General features: G+C 47.7%; 1 protein-coding gene across 4 annotated transcripts in view; it reads left to right on the forward strand.

Moving 5' to 3' along the window:
- The window catches only part of PDCD11 (programmed cell death 11), a 51,189-nt gene extending 30,886 nt beyond the window's left edge, over positions 1 to 20,303 (forward strand). For 2 of the 4 annotated variants that reach the window (XM_054436523.2, XM_063670220.1), the window contains 16 exons: positions 1,314 to 1,376; positions 6,080 to 6,185; positions 7,892 to 7,981; positions 8,191 to 8,293; positions 8,741 to 8,918; positions 11,995 to 12,051; positions 12,665 to 12,787; positions 13,724 to 13,846; positions 14,266 to 14,557; positions 14,710 to 14,826; positions 15,805 to 15,954; positions 16,189 to 16,439; positions 17,129 to 17,297; positions 17,882 to 18,035; positions 18,492 to 18,657; positions 19,387 to 20,303. In XM_054436523.2, the coding sequence (XP_054292498.1) occupies positions 1,314 to 1,376; positions 6,080 to 6,185; positions 7,892 to 7,981; positions 8,191 to 8,293; positions 8,741 to 8,918; positions 11,995 to 12,051; positions 12,665 to 12,787; positions 13,724 to 13,846; positions 14,266 to 14,557; positions 14,710 to 14,826; positions 15,805 to 15,954; positions 16,189 to 16,439; positions 17,129 to 17,297; positions 17,882 to 18,035; positions 18,492 to 18,657; positions 19,387 to 19,558 (2,314 nt within the window). In that variant the 3' untranslated portion in view covers positions 19,559 to 20,303. The remainder of the gene's footprint in view (positions 1 to 1,313; positions 1,377 to 6,079; positions 6,186 to 7,891; positions 7,982 to 8,190; positions 8,294 to 8,740; positions 8,919 to 11,994; positions 12,052 to 12,664; positions 12,788 to 13,723; positions 13,847 to 14,265; positions 14,558 to 14,709; positions 14,827 to 15,804; positions 15,955 to 16,188; positions 16,440 to 17,128; positions 17,298 to 17,881; positions 18,036 to 18,491; positions 18,658 to 19,386) is intronic. The other 2 variants (XM_054436524.2, XM_063670221.1) reach the window with 1 other exon arrangement.
- The last annotated feature ends 354 nt before the right edge of the window (positions 20,304 to 20,657 follow it).

Consider the following 20,657-nt stretch of genomic DNA (forward strand, 5'->3'; position numbering starts at 1 on the left):
GCGGGTTTGAATTCTAGATTAACTGTGACCATGTGGCAGTAGTTACTTAACTCCAAATTTTATTGTCTTAATTTGTAACGTGAGAGTCATGGTAGCAACTACCTTGTAGGGCCATGGTGAAGACTGAAAGAGAGAACGTGTAGTCTGTTCTTTGCCTAGTGGGTTGCCTGCCTCAGTTACTGCGCTGTATACATCTGCAGTTGTCATAATCCGTTCTCCACCTCCCACTTTAATTATCTTCATTTACTTTAAATCTAGTGCCGCATGTTACTGTAGCAGAAATTCTTGCTATAACAAGAACAGCAAAAAAAGAATTCAAAGTCTGGCCAATAATTTGCATATTAATTTCAGTAGCTAACTATGGGGTCTTCAGTAAGTCATTTATCCTCTAAATAAAGACCTCAGTTTCCTTATTTTTAGAACGAAAGAATTGGAGTATATAGACTGTAAGGAAAATTGTTTTCAGGATCTGATATGACAATCCTAAAAGATCAGGCCAGGCACAGTGGCTCACGCCTGTAATTCCAGCACTTTGGGAGGCTGAGGCAGGTGGATCACCTGAGGTCAGGAGTTCAAGACCGGCCTGGCCAACATGGTGAAACCCCGTCTACTGAAAAAACAAAAATTAGCCGGGCACAGTGCCTGTAGTCCCAGCTACTTGGGAGGCTGAGGCAGGAGAATCACTTGAACTCGGGAGGCGGAGGTTGCAGTGAGCTGAGATCGTGCCATTGCACTCTAGCCTGGGCAAGAGAGTGAGACTCCGTTTCAAAAAAAAAAAAAAAATCAGATGAGGCTGTGCGTAGTGGCTGAACCCTGTAATCCCAGCACTTTGGGACGATGAGGGAGGTGGAAAACTTGAGCCCAGGAGTTAAAGACCTGCCTGGGCAACATGGTGAGACCCCATCTCTACAAAAAAAAAAATAATAAAATAAAAATAAAAATTAGCTGGGCATGGTGGCATACACCTGTAGTCCCAGCTACTTGGGAGGCTGAGCTGGGAGGATTGCTTGAGCCCAGGAGATTGAGGCTACAGTGAGCCATGATTGCGCCACTGCATTCCAGCTTGGGTGACAGAGTGAGATCTTGTCCCAGAAAAGAAAAAAAAAAATCAGATAAGCCTGCTCCTTACTATTAACTGCAAAGGTTGGGAATGGAAACCTTCAGCCTGACACATCTACCTTCAGTGGTGGTGTGACAGTGGAACAGCGTGCTTTTGTGAGCTTGGTTTGGTGGAGAGTAGGGAGAAATCCTGACCTACAGATTACTGTGTTACAGAGATGAAGAGAAATGATTCAGCTTATTTGTTTCTCCAGGTATCTCCCAATAAGTCACCCCAGATTTGTTCGAACCATCCCGGAGCTGAGTGTTCGGCCAAGGTGAGGGGGACATTAGCAACACTGTCTTACGGAAGGAGCACTGGGCTTTGGAATTAGGAAACCTGAGTTCGAATCTTGATTTTACCAGTGTTAGGATTTATTTTTGCCTTTCTCTGTGCAAGTTTTCTTGTTTCTCTAGTGGGGCTATTTGGTTCTCCTAGGGCTAGAGGGATCATATGAAAATTAATGCAAAAGCTGTGTACAGGTTTTAAGTATCAATTTAAACCCTGGTTTCAGTTCTTTTTGTCAGCCTGTCACAAAAAGAAACATTTTTGCTCTCAACCCATTTTTCTATAACTCAGTAATTCCCTAAATAAGCAACATGTATCCAAGAATACCTGTTATTTCAACCTGGACGACTGCGTGGTGGGCTGGAGGCTGAGCTGGAATTTCAGGTCATGCTGGGGTAGATTCTGAAGAGAAGAGTGTTGCATGAGATACTCTGTGGGGAGAACGAGGAGTTCTCTAAAAGAACCCAGCCACTCAGATTGATAGACCCTTAGTGAATGAAGCTAGATGCGTGTGACCTTAATTAAGATAGGTTCTGTGGCTCAGTCCTGGGATCCAGCCAGGTTGTAAATCTTAATGCACCTAGAGATTTACAGAATGGTCTCCAAAGTAACTTCCAGAGCCGGGCACAGAGGCTCACGCCTGTAATCCCAGCACTTTTGGAGGCTGAGGCAGGTGAATCACTTGAGGTCAGGAGTTCCAGACTAGCCTGACCAACATGGTGAAACCCCATCTCTACTAAAAATACAAAATTAGCCGGGTGTGGTGGCAGGCGCCTGTAATCCCAGCTACTTGGAAGGCTGAAGCAGGAGAATCGCTTGAATTTGGGAGACGGAGGTTGGAGTGAGTCAAAATCTCGCCATTGTGCTTCAGCCTGGGCAACAAGAGCGAAAGCCGTCTCAAAAGAAAAAAAAAAACGAAGTATTCCTGGTACATTGAGTTTCAGTTGCTAATAACACTTCTGGAACTTCAAAGTAAGCCCTAAACTAAAGTTTCAGAATAATAAGATTTGGGGGATGAATTACATTCCTATTTGTTAACTCTGTGGTTTCTTAGTTTTGTAGATGTTGATTGTGTTTACTCTCCAGTCTTTGTTGGAAAAATGAAGAAACCTCTTCATATTAATGGTTTCAGCCTGCAGTATCTTCACCTCTGACATGTGATGTCTTGTTTTAATTAAACCCTTAATTAGGGTTGAGGTTAAGTAGTTTATTCAAACTAAGTGTAGATATCTTAATTTAACAGATATATGGGGGATGAGTCAGTGAACTCTGTGGGAACACTGAGATCCTAAATGGTTTTTGATCCTAGGAGTACTGAGGAACCCCTCATTAACACCGCTGGTGTTGGAAGACTGTGGTATGAGCCAGAGTTGGGGTACTTGGCTGTAGCAGAGTGGGCCACGTCAGGAATTGAGTGAATTTGTTAAGGAGGTGGGAGATGTAGAGTTATAATAACAGATAGACAGATGGCCAGACACACTCCCAGACAGATGGCCAGACATCTTCCACTTCCTCCATGGACCTTTGTTGTACTGTGACTTGTTTTAATCTCAAGGCTCTTGAGAAACATAGTGATATTTCTCATGCTTATGTTTTAAAATAAATATTTTGAAGTCAGGATGAAAAACATTTAACTGACAGTTTTGACTTAACGGAGGAATTATAGCTGTATTTTTATTCCTCATTTCTTATGGGGATCTCGTTCACAAAGAGAATGCTGTCTGTTCTAGAGCTGAGTTCAGAGGTGTTGAGGGGCACTCAAGGTTAAGATTCATCTTACCTGGTTACTCCTCTGGAGGGCTGAGAGGAAAGAGGCAAGGCCATTCAGGAGTCTTAAAAGGTGTCTCTGGCATTCCTGTTAGCCAGTGAGTTTTCTCATAGGTCCCCATTCAGTACTGCCAACCCTTCGTTTTTGGGGGGTTGCTCTTTTTGGAGAGGAAGTTTCAAATCACTTCAGGAAAAGAACAAAGGATAACGCTATCAGTATATATGGTGGGTTTGGTTTGGTTTAAATAACAGAAATTTCTTTTCTCACGGTTTTGGAGGCTAGAAGTCTGAGATCAAGGTGTTGACAGGTTTTGTTTCTTCTAAGGCCTCTCTCCCTGGCTTACAGATGGCCATCTTCTCCCCATGTCTTCACATGGTCTTCCTTTTATATGTATCTGTGTCCTCATCTCTCATTTTAAAAAATTATAGTAATTTTTAAAATTACTATAACACATACATTTACCCTCAACAATTTTCAGGTATACATTACCTGAAACAACATGCGTTGTTAACTAAATGCATGTTGTACAGAAAATCTCTAGAAGTTTTTCGTCTTGTGTGACTGAAACTATACCTACTGAACAGCAAATCTGCTTCTCCCTCTCTTCTGCCCCTGGCAACCACCATTTCCCCTTCCATCTCAGTGAATTTGACTATTCTAGTACCTCACTCATATAAATGGAACACATACAGTATGCGTCCTTTTGTGACTGGCTTATTTCACTTAGTGTAATGTCTTTAAGGTTTATCCATTTTGCAGCATGTGTCAGAATGTCCTGTCTTTTCCTTTTTCTTTTTTTAGAGACAGGGTCTTGCTCTGTCACCCAGGCTGGAGTGCAGTGGCGTGATCATGGCTGACTACAGCCTTGACCTTCTGGGCTCAAGTGTTCCGCTTCCCTCAGCCCCCCAAGTAGCTGGGGCTACAAGCACGCACCAACATGCCTAGCTAATTTTTGTATTTTTTTTTTAAAAACTGGGTTTTGCCTTGTTGCCCAGGCTGGTCTCAAACTTCTGAGCTCAGGCAATCTGCCTGCCTCGGCCTCCCAAAGTGCTGGGATTACAGGCATGAGCCATTGTGTTGGCATATCTAGTCATTTCAAGGCTGAATAATATTCCATTGTAGGTATATATGCCACATTTTGTTTATCCACTCATTGGTCAACGGACATTTAGGTTGCTTGTGCCTCTTGGCTGTTGTGAATAGTGCTGCATTGAACGTGAGTGTGCAAATATCTCTTTGTGATCCTGATTTCAGTTCTTTTGAGTATATACCTTTAAGTGGGATCACTGGATCGTATGGTAATTCTATTTTTAATATTTTGAGAAACTTCCATATTGTTTTCCATAGTCGCTGTACCATTTTACATTCTCATCAACTGTGCACAAAGGTTTCTGTTTCTCTATATCCTTGCCAACACTCGTTATTTTCTGTTTTTTTTTTCTTTTTTTAATAGTGGCCATCCTAACGGGTGTAAGGTGATATCTCATTGTGCCTTTAATTTGCTTTTTGTGGTAATTGGTGATGTTGAGCATCTTTTCATTTGCTTGTTGGCCATTGGTATATCTTCTTTGGAGAAATGTCTACTCAAGTCCTTTCGCTCTCTTTTTTTTTTTTTGAGATGGAGTTTCGCTCTTATTGCCCAGGCTATAGAGTGCAATGGCACAATCTCAGCTCACTGCAACCTCTACCTCCTGGGTTCAAGTGATTCTCCTGCCTCAGCCTCCCAAGTAGCTGGGATTACAGGCACCCACCACCACGCCCAGCTAATTTTTTGTATTTTTAGTAGAGACAGGGTTTCATCATGTTGGCCAGGCTGGTCTCAAACTCCTGACCTTAGGTGATCCACCCGCCTTGGCCTCCCAAAGTGCTGGGGCAATTCTTACTTTACTAGATAGGAAAGTTCCCATTTTCTGCAGTTGGGAACACTTGCTATTGTATTTTACAAATTTACTAACATTACTTGTACCAGTTTGGTTCATTTGGGCTTAGAAATTATTTGAATTGGTAAGCAGGGGTGGCAGTTCTGTGATTCCTTTGAGGTGATTGTGGACTGACAACTTTCAGGCTACATCCCTTTGTGGCTTTTCTGAGAAGAAAAAAGAAAATCAAAGGCTGAGTGCCGTGGCTGACATCTGTAATCTCAGCACTTTGGGAGGCCAAGGCCAGTGGATCACTTGAGGTCAGGAGTTCGAGACCAGCCTGGCCAACATGGTGAAACCTTGTCTTTACTAAAAATACAAAGAAATTAGCTGGGTGTGATGGCGGGTGCCTGTAATCTCAGTTACTTGGGAGGCTGAGACATGAGAATCACTTGAACCTGGGGGGTGGAAGTTGCAGTGACCCGAGGTTGTGCCACTGCACTCCAGCCTGGGTGACAAAGCAAGACTCTGTCTCAAAAAAAAGAAAAAAAAATTACTTGAATAAATGAATGCTCATTTTATTTAAAAAAAAAAAATGCTAATGGAAGGGTAGCATAGGGCAGAGAGCCCTGGATTTTGAGTCCGAAGCCCTGACTTTAACTCCTGGTTCAATAGCATAAAATGGGCTTAATATCTACCCTGCTGAACTCACACAGTTGTCAAATTCAGTGAGAGAATTTTTGAATGCAGTTTTGCAAATTAAAGCAACAGCCAAAGTATTATGAAAGAAGTAAAACAATTTTGTTTCCTGAGTTTATAAAGGCTATTGTGGGCTACCTGCTTTAAAAGCAGCTTGTTCATAAGTAGATGAATGAAATGTAAAAGATTAGCCTCGGGCCAGTATTGTGGACATTCCCCTTTGAAGAGAGAAACAAAGCCTTGGAGGGTGGGTATGAGTAGGGGAGTCCCGTACAGTCAATCCGTGGCCACTTGGGAGAGATGGTTTCAAACTCAAAGTCTTATCCAGAGGTAGGTTTACTCTTTACATTTACTTTCTGCAAACAGTGAGCTGGAGGATGGCCACACTGCTCTTAACACTCACTCTGTTAGCCCCATGGAGAAGATTAAACAGTACCAGGCCGGCCAGACTGTTACTTGCTTCTTAAAGAAGGTAAGTAGTTTTGCCACTCGGCAATGAGATGTCATTCTTCTTTCAGGAAAAAAGTCGTAACATTGGAGAGAAAAGCCATTAGCAGAGAAAGCCATTTGAGTCTGTGCTACCATGCTGGGTTTGTGGAGATAGTACATGGCCTCTGCCACTAGAGAACTTCTGGTCTAATTAGGGAGCTAAAATATGGCTTACACACAATTAGCAAGCAGCTCATAATTCAATATGTTGGTAGGTTAATTGCAGAAATGGAAAGTAAAATATAGGGCAAGATTTAGAATATAAATGTATATAATTTGGATTTTAGATTCATGCTTTTCATGAAATTCAGGTGCACTGTAAAACAACATAAAATTGGGTGCCAGATTATGTGTTCCAACCCCAGCTGGAACAGGAGTTCAAAAAGGAAAGAAAGCAGCCTGTACTGGTTGAAACATGTAGGAGAGGCAGCTGGATTGGGTTTGACCTTGAAGAATAACACCTCTCCATTGTTGCCAGATTCCTCTTCGATGAGCATCTTTGAGCATGTTCGTCACTGATGCTTGATCCCTTCAGTTACCTATTGTCTATAGACATTCATACGCCCCAGATGCCTTAGCGTGGCAGATAAGGCTCTTCATAATCTGACCTTCCTTGCACCTTGTGTTGTAGTCATTCTGAAAAGCTTCTCTGTCTTTTTCCCTTCCTGTCTTTATTCATGCTGGTTTCTACATCTGGAGTACCTTCTATTCCAATTGCCTACTGCCCATCAAGGTTCAGCACAGATAACCTTCCCTCGTTACTAGTTCCTGTAGCATGTTGTACTTCCTACATGTTGCTTGCTGTTGTAGTTATTTGCCCACCGATTTGACTTACTGCTTGTAGGCTGTAATCTCCTTAAAGGCAGGCCCTGGCTTTTATTTGTCATTATGATGCCATGTACATAGCAGCTGCTCGATAAATGATTTGTTAAGTTGACTTGAAAATTGGAGTACGTATTTATGGCCAGGCATGGTGGTTCATGCCTGTAATCCCAGCACTTTGGGAGGCCGAGGTGGGTGGATCACTTCAGGTCAGGAGTTCGAGACCAGCCTGGCCAACATGGTGAAACCCCATCTCTACTAAAAATACAAAAAATTAGCTGGGCCTGGGGCGCACACGCCTGTAATTCCAGCTACCCTGGAGGCTGAGGCAGGAGAATCACTGGAACCCAGGAGGTGGAGATTGCAGTGAGCCGAGATTGCCGCCACACACTCCAGCCTAGGAGACAGAGCCGTCAAAAAAAAAAAGAGAAAATTGGAGTGCATATTTAGGGCAAGACACTGCATAAACAGTGAAGGATCCAAATCCAAATTGGTTTAGAAATTAAAAATTGGCCTCTGGAGATGGTTAACAATCGCTGGGCACAACTGAGCTTGGAGGAGGCTGCAGAGGTCTGTGGGATTGGTTCTCCAGCTTGAGGACATCTCTGGAGTCTCTCTTGCCTCCTGGTCAGCTGAGACCCTGGAAGAGATGCACATTCTGCTAGGCTGGCAAAGGCTCTGAGCTGGAGTCTGAGGGAAGCTGGTGAGAAGCGGAGGTTGGGCAAGGGCAGTGGGATGGAAGGGTGGATTCCTGTCTCTTGGAAAAGTATACTGGGGCCCTTTCCACCTTGTGGTTTTAGGAAAGTTTTAATGGCGGGAAACCTTGTATTTGTATTTGCCCTACTCTGGTTCCTTTTTTTCCCTCAGTACAACGTGGTGAAGAAATGGCTTGAGGTGGAGATTGCCCCAGACATCCGGGGGAGAATTCCCTTATTGCTCACTTCTCTGAGCTTCAAGGTCAGTGTGCTTGAGATCCCTGGAGAGGGGACCCAAATTCCCTAGCTTGGCTCATTGTCTGGTGTGTGAGTTTACAGTGGATTTGAGGAATCTTGTTCTTTATTTAAGGGTTGGTTTGGGAGATACTTGCTTTGGAGACTTAAATGCTGTGGTTTTGGATAAATGACAGCCTTTCTTCAAGCATCACAGGAGTTTTTTTATCCTTCCAGGTTCTGAAGCATCCAGATAAGAAGTTCCGGGTTGGCCAGGCCCTGAGGGCCACCGTTGTTGGCCCAGATTCCTCCAAGGCCTTCTTATGTCTGTCCCTCATAGGTGTGGGAATGAAACAGTGCCTGGTCGGGGAAGGGAAGCGGCAGGAAGGGGTGGGATGGGTTTTCAGCTATTGCTCAAGTTGGAGGACCCCTTCAGTATTGGAATCCTCAGAAAGCCTGGTGTGGGACCTTCTTGGAACAGTTTTTCTCTTGGGCTTTGCTCTGGCCCAGTTACTCCACTGCTCTCTGAGTTACCTTTACCTACACAGGTTACCTTTACCTACACATGTGTTTTTGTCGAGTCCCTGGGAAGGAGTTGTCCACCACTTGGCCCTGGGGTTCTTGGCTACATGGCAGGGTGATCTCAGTCTAGATGGTTCTGGATCACTCAGCCCGGATACCCCAAGTCTGGGCAGCCTCCACCTTCCCCAGCCTGTGTGTGGCCGGCATTCCCGCTCCTCCCTTAGCTCATCTCCTCTTCCCTGAATCAGGTTGGTTCTTCCACCAGGTCCTCACAAGCTTGAGGAAGGGGAAGTGGCCATGGGCCGAGTGGTGAAGGTGACTCCCAATGAGGGGCTGACAGTCTCCTTCCCCTTTGGGAAGATAGGAACAGTCAGTATATTTCACATGAGTGACTCCTACTCCGAGATGCCCCTGGAAGACTTCGTCCCCCAGAAGGTTGTCAGGTAAGCGAAGTGTTCTTCCTCTTTTCACCTGTCTGTGGAATTGGTGTATTTAAAAAAAAAAGTTGTTGTAATGCATGACTTTTTATCAGAAAAAACAGGTATATGAAATAGAAAATGAAAATTTCTGTAACCCCTCTGTTTCTCTACCACTTTTTGCCATTATGTACTTTGACTTCTGTCTTTCTAGACTTTAATGCATATATATATAGTTTTTCTTTATATAAATAAAAGAATATCATTTGATATACTGTTTTTTTCTCATAGCAGTTTATCATGGATTTTTTTCCTTTTCTATGCTAATATATCAAAATCTATTTTGCCCTTTTACCTTATTTTAAAACGTTTGTTTAGTATTCTGGGGTTTTTTTAATTGAAATTTATGTAACCAATTCTCTATTGATAATACTTTTTTTTGATAGACAATAATGTTGAAGTATCTTTGTACATATATTTGGGTTTTTTTTTTTTTTTTTTTTTTAATTGAGACAGTCTGGCTGGAGTGCAGTGGCGTGAGACACAGTCTGGAGTGCAGTGGCGTGAGACACAGCCTTTTTTTAACTGAGGCGGAGTCTGGCTGGAGTGCAGTGCACAGGCTGGAGTGCAGTGGCACGATCTCAGCTCACTGCAGTCTCCTTCTCCCAAGTTCAAGCAATTCTCCTGCCTCAGCCTCCCGAGTAGCTAGGATTATAGGCATGTGCCATGACGCCTGGCTAATTTTTGTACTTTTAGTAGAGACTGGGTTTTGCCATGTCAGTCAGGTTGGTCTTGAACTCCTGACCTCAGCTGATCTGCCCACCCCGGCCTCCCAAAGTGGTGGGCTTACAGGCATGAGCCACGGTACCTGGCCCTTTCGCATATATTTGGATACTAATGTAAGTATGTTTGGTAAATAAATTCCTAGAAGTGAAATTGATGGGTTACATACCCTCCAAAATGACTGTGCTAATTTATGTCCCCATTAACTGTAAATATGACTGTCCATTTCTCACACCACTATTGGCACTGGATATTTTAAATCTGTATCTTAGCCATTGGTTCAGCAAAAATTGGTCTCTTGTTTTTTTTTCCTTTTTTTTTTTTTTTTTTTTTTTTTTTTTGAGATAGAGTCTCACTCTGTTGCCCAGGCTGGAGTGCAGTGGCACAATCTTGGCTCTGTTTTGTTTTGTTTTGTTTTGTTTTGAGACAGAGTCTTGCTTTGTCGCCCAGGCTGGAGTGCAGTGGCACAATCTTGGCTCACTGCAACCTCTGCCTCCTGGGTTCAAGTGATTCTCGTGCCTCAGCCACTCAAGCACCTGGGATTACAGGCATTGTGTCACCATGCCTGGCTAATTTTTCTGTTTTTAGTAGAGACAGGGTTTCACCATGTTGGCCAGGCTGGTCTCAAGCTCCTGGGCTCAAGTGATCTGCCTGCCTTGGCCTCTCAAAGTGAGCCCCCGCACCCAGCCAATTTGAGTTTTAAGACCGTTTTAATAGCCTGAATAAACTAAACTTGAGGAGACAGATTTCAGCTGCATCCAGTAGTCAACTGACAGTAGAGTAGATGCCCTTGGAGGCAGAGACTGGAAAACAGTAACTGCCCTCTCCTGTCTCAGCTGTCCCAGCCACCAGCACCTACCTGCCTAAATTCCCAACCACTCACAACCACTGCACGGCACAAACACGCCCTGGGCCTGGGAGAAGACAAAGAATGAGTCCTAGAGACAACCAGGATCATCTCTGGTTTCTCTTGAGGCTTAGATAATGAGGTTGTGGTTTTAAATGTGTTTTATTGTGGCCAAACCTATGATAAATTACTTGCCTAAAGGTAGACGGTCCCTTGAGGTTCTGTCCAGCTCTGACGGCTATGATGCCACGTTATCAAAGGCAGACATCTGTCGTGGGAAAATTTTTGACTGGATTTTTGCTGAGATCCTTTCTACCTCTAAGATTCTGTATATTATGGTTTTGGACTACTAATTGCCATTTTAGATGAAATGTTTAGAGATGCAACCCTGCTGTCCCTCCTGGAAGCGCTGACCTACCTCCTCTGAACTGCTCTTGTGTGTCTGTGGTAGTACCTAGCTGATCCCTTGGGCATGATCTCCTGGGGTTAGTGTGTCTCTCTGCTGAGATCAAACATTCTCAGGATCTAACACAGAGCTGGTTCTTCTTTTAAGGACATACCGTATGCCTCTGTGAGACTTTCTTTTCTTCTTCCCTCCCTCCCTCCCCTTTCTTTCTTTCTCTCTCAGGGTCTTACTTAGTTGCCCAGGCTAGAGGGCAGTGGTGTGATTGTAGCTCACTGCAACCTCAAATTCTTGGGCTCAAACAATCCTCTGTCCTCAGCCTCCCAAGTAGCTGGGACTACAGGTGTGTGCCACCACACCTGGCTTTTTAAAAAAATTTTTTTGTAGAGACAGGGTCTCGCTTTGCTGCCCAGACTGGTCTTGAGCTCCTGGCTTCAAGCAGTTCTCCTGCCTCGGCCTCCCAAAGTGTTGAGATTACAGATGTGAGCCACTACACCTGGCCCCAACACCCTTGTTAGGTAAGAAGAGTAGGCAGTGTTATTTCTTTTTTTTTTTTTTTTTGAGATGGAGTCTTGCTCTGTTGCCCAGGCTGGAGTGCAGTGGCGCAATCTCGGCTCACTGCAACCTCTGCCTCCTGGGTTCACGCCATTCTCCTGCCTCAGCCTCCCGAGTAGCTGGGACTACAGGCGCCTGCCACCACGCCTGGCTATTTTTTTTGTATTTTTAGTAAAGATGGGGTTTCACCGTGTTAGCCAGGATGGTCTCAATCTCCTGACCTCATGATCCGCCTACCTCAGCCTCCCAAAGTGCTGGGATTACAGGTGTGAGCCACTGTGCCCGGCCCGGTAGTGTTATTTCTATTTAATAGACTAGTAAACTGAAGCCCACAGAGGTGACGTGACTTGTCCAGAGTCCCTCAGCAGGTTTTCAACAGAATGAAGAAACATGACCAGAGTCTCCTGTCTCCTCACTCATGCCTATTGGTCAGCCTGGAGGAGAGGAAGCTGAGACCCTTTGCTGTTCACAGATGCTGAAAATTGAGCGTTTCCTTCTCTTTTGCCTTCATTCAGATGTTACATCCTGTCCACTGCAGACAATGTATTGACTTTGTCGCTGCGATCATCCAGGTGGGTTTCTATGTTGTTGAAACAAGAAAGGAGGAAGACCAACTCAGGATCAAGGGGAGGCTAAGTGTATCTGACACAGAATTTTGGGCTTCCCACCTTCTCTGCTCATCACTTTTTATCCTGAACCTCTTTTACCCAGAAAAGCTGAGGCTGTTCAGATTGCTGCAAGAATCCTGTCTGCTCAGGCTCTTGTTTTCCAGGGAAAGGGTCAGATATCCAGATGTGGGTGTCCAGGGTTGCAGATGGTAGTCCTGGTGAGGGGAGATGCTTTAGCCTCCAAGGTTCCATTGTAGGGGTGAGCGTGCCATGTATGGAGTTGGCTTGAGGTCAGCTTGCTCTGTGGTCAGACATCAATGTTAATGAGGCCAAGGCTTTAGGTTTGACCTCTCTGGCTTGGTCCGCCTCTCCCCATTTCTACATAGCCGGGCCCCAGGCACCTGCTTCTGGCCTGGCAAGATGTTAGAAGAGAGTAGAGTTGGGCTCTAAAGGTTATATCCTGCTGACAGGTCCAGAGTCATATTCTTATTTACTAAGTATGATGGTTGCAGGTGTATTGGGGGTGGCATGGACAGTGGAGGTTAAAGGTGTGCATGTAAGCCTTTTATTTCTTTAGAACAAACCCGGAGACGAAAAGCAAAGTAGAAGATCCAGAGATTAACTCCATCCAGGACATTAAGGAAGGGCAGCTTCTGAGGGGCTACATAGGGTCCATCCAGCCACATGGTGTGTTCTTTCGGTGAGTGAGGGGGCTCTGCACCCGGACCCAAGTGCCTTCCCTGAGCCTGTGTTGCTGTGGGGTCCACTGTGTTTCTCAGTCAACTTCTTTGATGGGAATATGAAGGGAGGAGAGTTTATGAGTCCCCACTCGTTTTTAAAATTCCAAGTTTTCTAATACTTTTAAAACAAGTGTTGAGTTATTAGTTATTTGGTGTTTTGGACAAAGAATATGGCATTTCTAATTTCTGTTCTAAATAAATCTGGGGCCGGGCGCGGTGGCTCACGCCTGGAATCCTAGCGCTTTGAGAGGCCGAGATGAGAGAGTTGCTTTGAAGGCCAGGAGTTCAAGACCAGCCTGGGCAACAAAGCAAGACCCCCATGTCTCCAAAAAAAAATTAAAAATTAACCAGGTGTGGTAGCATGAGCTTGTAGTCCCAGCTACTTGGAAGGCTGAGGCGGGAGAATTGCTTGAGCCCAGAAGTTCGAGGTTACAGTAAGCTATGATTGTGCCACTGCCCTCCAGCCTGGGAGGCAATGATACCCTGTGTCTAAAAAAATTAAATTTAAATTAAAAAATACGTAAATGTGGATGTTCTGTTTTAGTGTTTGATGATGATTTGTAAGTGATCGTTCTGTGAAATCACCTCATGTTCACAAGCACCTGATACTGCAGCCTTCCCTGCCATGCTGTTTCTGCACTTTGTCCTAGCAGTTTGTGATTTATATATTGTGATGCCATGATGTGGAGTAAAAAATACCCTCAATCATATCTTCATTATGCTTGATGATGATTTCTAGTGTACAAAGCCCACTTCATCCTGCTGAATGCCAGGAACTTATGTCTGTCACAAATCCTTGTCACAACTTGAGTCCCTGTGAGAGTGAAGTCCCGAGGCCTGGTTGGAATTCTGTTGTTGCATTTGTGACCACAGGACTCTTGCCTCTCTCCTTTCAGCCTTGGCCCCTCCGTTGTGGGTTTGGCTCGGTACTCCCATGTCTCCCAGCACAGCCCGTCCAAGAAAGCCCTTTATAACAAACACCTCCCCGAAGGGAAGCTGCTAACAGCCAGGGTCCTACGGTAGGTGCCTTCCCGTTCTCTCTCTCTCTGTAATGTGAATCAAACCCCTTTCCAGGAGCCCTGGGAGGAGATTTCAGGGTGAACTGTAAACAAAATGGCTTGCGTAGTGGTGTTCAGATGAATAAAAGGCCTTTGTTTGGAACCTTCTCCCCCAGTGCCTGTGAAAACAGGTGGTAACTCAACCCTGCATAGCCCCGTTGTTGGGGATGGTGGAGGGGGCACCACATCTACCCCCTGTATTTTTCTACTAAGCATGAAAAATTGTGCAAATCATTCTTGAGAATATTGAATGGACTCCCAAGGCAGAAAGGGTAGGACCCAGAATCGTGGGCTGATCAGGAGGAAGAAGGCCTGGGCTGCCTGCGGTGCCCTCTGCTTTTTATGATGTCTTCACCTCCCTCTGTCTTGCTCTGTCATAGCCTTAACCACCAGAAGAACCTGGTAGAGCTGTCTTTCCTCCCGGGAGACACTGGGAAGCCGGACGTGCTTTCTGCTTCCCTGGAAGGGCCACTTCCAAAGCAAGAGGAAAGGAAAACAGAGGCTGGGGAGAGAGACCAAAAAGCGGAAAAGAAAAATCAGAAAAGGAACGAGAAGAAGAACCAGAAGGGGCAGGAGGAGGTGGACCTGCCCAGCAAGGAGAAGCAACAGCCCCAGAAGCCACAGGCGCAGAAGCGGGGTGGGCGGGAGCGCCGGGAGTCTGGGAGTGAGCAGGTGAGGTCCCGCGGAGGGCTGCGGCTGCCTATCCTCCTCCTGGAGGGACAGCTGCGAGGGCGTGGGGACAGGGCGCCTGGTGGGGCCGAGGGAGGGTGTCGTCTGGGGCTGCAGGAGGATGCTCCTAGGCATTCTCCCACCTGGCCTCTCAGGAAAGAGTGAGCAAGAAGCCAAAGAAAGCCGGCCTGTCAGAGGAGGACGACAGCCTTGTGGACGTGTACTATCGGGAGGGAAAAGAGGAGGCAGAAGAGACGAATGTGCTGCCCAAGGTGAGGGTGATGTCGTGGGGAGGGGAAGGCTGCTCCAGGCGAGGGAAGAGCTGGGCCATCCTCTGCCTCATCCTCTTTTACTTCATTTCCTGTAAAATACGAAAGCAGGGGCTGTCAGTTACCTCCACTGACCATCAGCTTCTTGAGGACAAGGGACCCTTTTTACCCAGAGCAGGCTACATAAAATAAATTCTAAGGAATATTTATTGGGTGGAACTGAATTAAATTAGGAGGCTGGGCAGAGAAAGAGGAGGCTGAGCCGTTCTGAGCCTGCATCTTCCAAAAGATGAGAATAGTAATACCTGGGCTGAGAGGACTGGGTATGGGACGGCTTATACCTGTCTGGGCAGGGCCTCCCTGCCACCCTCAGAATTATTGTCATATCTCTGTCCCAGCTCTACTGTTATTTTTATTTTTATTATTTTGAGACAGAGTCTCGCTCTGTCACCCAGGCTGGAGTGCAGTGGTGTGATCTTGGCTCACTGCAACCTCTGCCTCCCGGGTTCAAGCAATTCTCATGACTCAGCCTCCTGAGTAGCTGAGACTGCAGGTATGCACCACCATGCCTGGCTAATTCTTGTATTTTTAGTAGAGAGGGGGTTTCGCCATGTTGGCCAGGCTGGTTTCGAGCTCCTGACTTCAAATGATTGGCCCACCTCAGCTTCTTAAAGTGTTGGGGTTACAGGCGTGAGCCACCACGCCTGGCCTCTATGGTTATTTTATATACTGGTATGCATATACATGTGTGTGTGTGAAAATTTTGTTACCTAAATAAACGTATTTACAAAGAAAACTTTTATGTCACTGCTATAAAGTTTCCCCAGTGGGCTGGGGCCTGGCATGGCCTAGGAGGAGAGGAGAGGAAAGAAGGGGTCTCTGGGCTTGGTAGGAGTCCATGCTTCTCTAGGTGGGCTGGGGCGGGGGAACAGGGAGCAGCCTGAGCTAGGTGCTTTCTTTAGCGCCTCTGTGTTCCTCCAGGAGAAGCAAACCAAGCCAGCAGAAGCGCCCCGGCTGCAGCTATCTTCAGGCTTCGCTTGGAATGCGCGACTAGACTCTCTGACCCCGGCCTTGCCTCCCCTAGCAGAGAGCTCAGACAGCGAGGAGGATGAGAAGCCACACCAAGCCACGGTGCTGTATTTTGCAGGGCATGTCCTTTTTGCAGGGACCGCTTGGTGTCAGTCTCTTGTGCTCTGTTCCTAGACTGGGTGTCTTCCTGGGTGAGTGGGGGAGGGGGCAGCGGCCAGTCCCAGGCCAGGGTGTATATATAGAGCCCTGGGCTGCCCAGCCAACTCATGGCTTCCACCACAGACCTCCCCTAGGCCTTGAGGAACAGATGACTCACTGTGTTTCTGCCTTCCGTAGCAGAAAAAGAAAAGCAAGAAAGAAAGGGAGTTGGAGAAGCAGAAGGCAGAGAAGGAACTGTCCCGCATTGAGGAGGCGCTGATGGATCCTGGGCGGCAGCCAGAGTCCGCGGATGATTTTGACCGACTGGTGCTGAGCTCCCCCAACAGCTCCATTCTGTGGCTGCAGTACATGGCTTTCCACCTGCAGGCCATGGAGATCGAGAAGGCCCGTGCCGTGGCTGAGAGGGCCCTTAAGACCATCTCCTTCAGGTCTCAGCTTTGCCCTAGGGAGCACTGTGTCTCTGCACGTTCTGGGCTGGGAAGTTTCTCAGCCTGTGGGGTAGCTCCTCCTAGGCGGGCCGGCAGCATTTTGGGTGGCTGCCACCAGGGGCCCATGGGTCCCCAGGCTTTCTGCCATAGGTGTGGCCATCTGTGAAATAGATCTACTCATTTATATTTTATAGTCCTCTTCCCTGAAACTGCTAAGGGTAACCTTCACAAGAGTCTGTACACTTATATGAGGGAACCAGTTTGAGCAGAAGCACATTAAGAAAAGAACTCACTACATACCTGGGCGAAATCCCTGTGGTGGCAGTTTTTGAGGCATAATGAAGAGGGAAGGCAGTCCTTTGCTTTATCCTCTTAGCTTGAAGAGAGAATCAGACCCAGGACTCTGCGTCCAGCCCAAACCTCAGGCCCATTTGGGATCTGGTGGGCATCCTTTCTAGGAATGGAGGCAGAATCCAGGAGAGCCTCAGACCCAGCCATTGGGGTTGGGGCAGGGGTTCCTAATGCTGTGGGAGCTGTGGGGACACAGCCTTTTAGGGTCTGCATTTGGGGTGGGATCTGAGGACACAGATAGAGTCTGGGAGGGGGAGATGGTTCCTGAGTCTGTCTGGATGGGGCGGGAGGCTCACTGGTCTCATGTGGAGCCCATGTGCTGACTGGTCTCCCTCCAGAGAGGAGCAGGAGAAGCTGAACGTGTGGGTGGCTCTGCTGAACCTGGAGAACATGTACGGCTCTCAGGAGTCCCTGACCAAGGTCTTTGAGCGAGCCGTGCAGTACAATGAGCCTCTCAAAGTCTTTCTCCACCTGGCTGATATCTACGCCAAGTCAGAGAAATTCCAGGTAGGAGGTTGGGCCACAGACGAACTCCTGGGAGACCCAGGGCCACAATCTCAGGGAAGAGCCCCTGGGGTTCTGGGTCCAGTCCTGCTGTGAGCTTGCCACCCAACATCGGGGCCCCAACTTCCCCATCTTCCAAGTAAGAGAAGTCATTTCCCTCACCTCTTCTTCAGGCCTGTGGGGTCAAGGTGAGAGAAGGAGTGGCTTTGGAAGTGAAGGGGCAGTGGACCCCTGGTGTGTCTGCCTTGGGCTGTTGGCAGGGCATCACAGACAGAAGGGGACATCCCAGCCCAGCATCCGCTCTGGCGTCTCTCCTACTCCCCCTTGTCATTCTCATGTTCTCCTAGGCTAGGACCGCCCTCCTATGGGTGCAGAACAGCAGGGAATCCCCTCCATCATGTTGTGCCTGTCCACTGTGCCCTTCTGTGAGCCTCCCTCCCGCTCCTCTCAGGTCTCTAGCATTAGGCCCTGAGAGTGATTTGGTGTCTGGGAGCCCAGGTCTAGCTTCTTGTGAGTGTTGCTGCTTGTCTGTCTTGTCCCCTCTGTAGTATCGCACTCTCCTCAGCGCGCCTTGTCTTTTCCCACAGGAAGCTGGTGAACTCTACAACAGGATGCTGAAGCGTTTCCGGCAGGAGAAAGCCGTGTGGATCAAATACGGCGCCTTCCTTCTGCGGAGGAGCCAGGCTGCGGCCAGTCACCGCGTGCTGCAGCGAGCCCTGGAGTGCCTGCCTAGCAAGGAGCGTGAGTGCTCATTCCCAGCTCCTGAGCCCATGAGCACTCCAGGATCGGGGAGTAGGGATTGGCCGTGGCATTGCTTCTTCTGAGTCAGGAGAGCCTTGTGAGGGCTTTCCTCTTGCTGCCTGTTGATTCTTTGCCCCTCAGCATAACAGTGCATGTTACATTTCAAATGCCAGGCTCCAAAACATGGAGGAACAAAACGCAGTTAGCACTAGTTCTGTTGCCCCTGCGATCCCCCACCTCTTCTGTGCCCAGAGAGTGGTGTGTCTGCAGTGCCCATCTGTGTATTTGGCCCCAAACCCACCCCACCTTCCTTTTGGGTCTTTGTCCCTCTTGTCACAACCTGGGTCTTGGGACCGAAGAGCAGGGAGTCAGGCACACGCCGACCCTGCGGAACACTGTGTTGTGGTGAGGGGACTGTCTGCTTGTTGGGTCTCTTGAGCTGTCCTTTCCCTGCAGATGTGGATGTCATTGCCAAGTTTGCCCAGCTTGAGTTTCAGCTGGGGGACGCAGAGCGGGCCAAAGCCATTTTTGAGAACACGCTGAGCACCTACCCGAAGCGCACAGATGTCTGGTCGGTCTATATCGACATGACCATCAAGCACGGCAGCCAGAAGGACGTCCGGTGAGTGGGGCAGCCGGCCAAGGCCGAGTTCCTCAGGAGAGGGCGTGGTAGGCACTGGTCCCACAGCAGCTTTCAGCATCCCAGTCCTCTTACTTGATCTAGAAAACCAGCTTGTGGTGATGCCCCAGGCCCAGTGACATTCACTTCTTCAACTTCTCTTTCTGCCTCAAAGGCCAGCATCTCGTCTGTGTCTGAAACCATTGGTAGGAGGTAGCCTCGTCAAGAGACTCGAGTTTCTCTCATAATTAACACTGTTCCTGGCTCTCATTGTAGACCACTTTCACAGGCATTCTCTTGCTTTTGACCCCAGCATCTCCACAAGACAGGGAGGGTTTAGAGATGAGTAGACTGAGGTCCAAAAAGAACAGGTGCTTCACCCAAGCCCTTCAGTGAGCTGAGCTTTTCTCAGAGAAAAGCTCACTATGTATGTTTCTCACTGTTGTGTCCCCTATCCCAGTATCTTTGTCCTGATCACTGCGTGGCTTTAGGCAGGGAAGTCCCTTACCATCTCTGGGTGTCCATCTGCTCATCTGGAAGATGAGGGTGGTAGTGCCTCTCCTCAGAGCATCATGGGAGTTCATCATGGATTAATAAAGATAATGGTAGAAGTGGGAGTCCTGGATGGGAGAGGGTCCTGGTTCCAGGGCTGAGAGCAAGAGGGTGAGTGCTAGGCAGGAAGCATGTGGCCTGGGACTGAGAGGCAAATGCCACTCTGCTTTTCCTCAACAGGGACATCTTTGAGCGGGTCATTCATCTGAGCTTGGCCCCCAAGAGAATGAAGTTCTTCTTCAAGCGCTATCTGGACTACGAGAAGCAGCATGGCACTGAGAAGGATGTGCAGGCAGTCAAGGCCAAGGCCCTGGAGTATGTGGAGGCCAAGAGCTCAGTGCTAGAGGACTAGTGGCAGGCTGGCTCTGTGGGACACTGTCAACAATGGGCCAGCCTGGCCCTGCCTCGAGTGCCTGGGCACTTGGAAAACTGTTACCTCAGGACTCTATTTAAATGCTGCTTTTTCTGCAGCACCCTTGGGGGAATCCTGTCAGGATGAAAAGGAATTTGAGATTTTTAAAATTCCTCTTCGCTTGCTTTATTTTCAATACCAACTTGTTATCTTTTTCCTTATCTGAGGCTATCTGGGGATTGCAGGCAGCAGGCCCCTGGACTCCCAGAAATACTGAGGGTCCCTCTTCCAGGGAAGTTCCCTGGGGAGCAAGAGTGGAGGGGCTACTCCCGAAGGTCTTGTGGTCAGGGTCCTGCTTTGTCCCTGGCAGGCTGTCAGTCCAGCCAGAGGGGGTCAGTAGGCTCCAGGGAGTGGACCCTCCCCTCCGAACTTGGAGCCACTGGGCGTTCCTTCAGCCTCAGCCTCACTGGTACCTTCTGCCCTTTAGGGGAGGCTATGAGTCTGGGACAGGAGGACAAATTCAGAGCCCAGAGGGGAAAATGGAGAAACCTGGGCTGCTGAAGAAGGCCACGGGTGTTGGCGTGAACTGATGATGTCTCATCCCACGCCCACTATGGCCACATTACCTAACCTCTCCATATCTGGGCTACTCAAGGTCTTGGAGGCCAGCACAGACCCAGCTAGTTGTTGAAGCCCATTCTTTTTTGGCTCGGTCATGAGGGAATTAAAAGTTTTCTCTGGCAGAGCTTTAAGTGTCCTGAGAGCTTTTCCATGGGAAGTGACTGAGTCATATGCCAGGAAGCCGGACAGGGCCAAGGGAGAGCATCCAAAGGTCCTAGAGGTGGGGCGGGTGGCGGGCAGGGATGGGAGGAAGGAGAAGCTGGGGCTGGCCTGCTTCTTGGACATGAGCACTAGGTTACAAGAGCTAGTTCTGGCCTGCCCACTGAGCGCAGAGTCTTCTGACTCGTGAAATTTCAGACTGTTTCCTTCTGAGAAAGGCCAGGCTTCATCTGTTCCCCACACCAAATCAGATAATAGAACCCAACTGCAAAGAGATCATCAGCCCCAGGGCCTTCCCCTGTGTTGAACCCCTGGCACT

This window comes from Pongo pygmaeus, chromosome 8 (assembly GCF_028885625.2).
Source record: "Pongo pygmaeus isolate AG05252 chromosome 8, NHGRI_mPonPyg2-v2.0_pri, whole genome shotgun sequence".
NCBI lineage: Eukaryota > Metazoa > Chordata > Mammalia > Primates > Hominidae > Pongo > Pongo pygmaeus.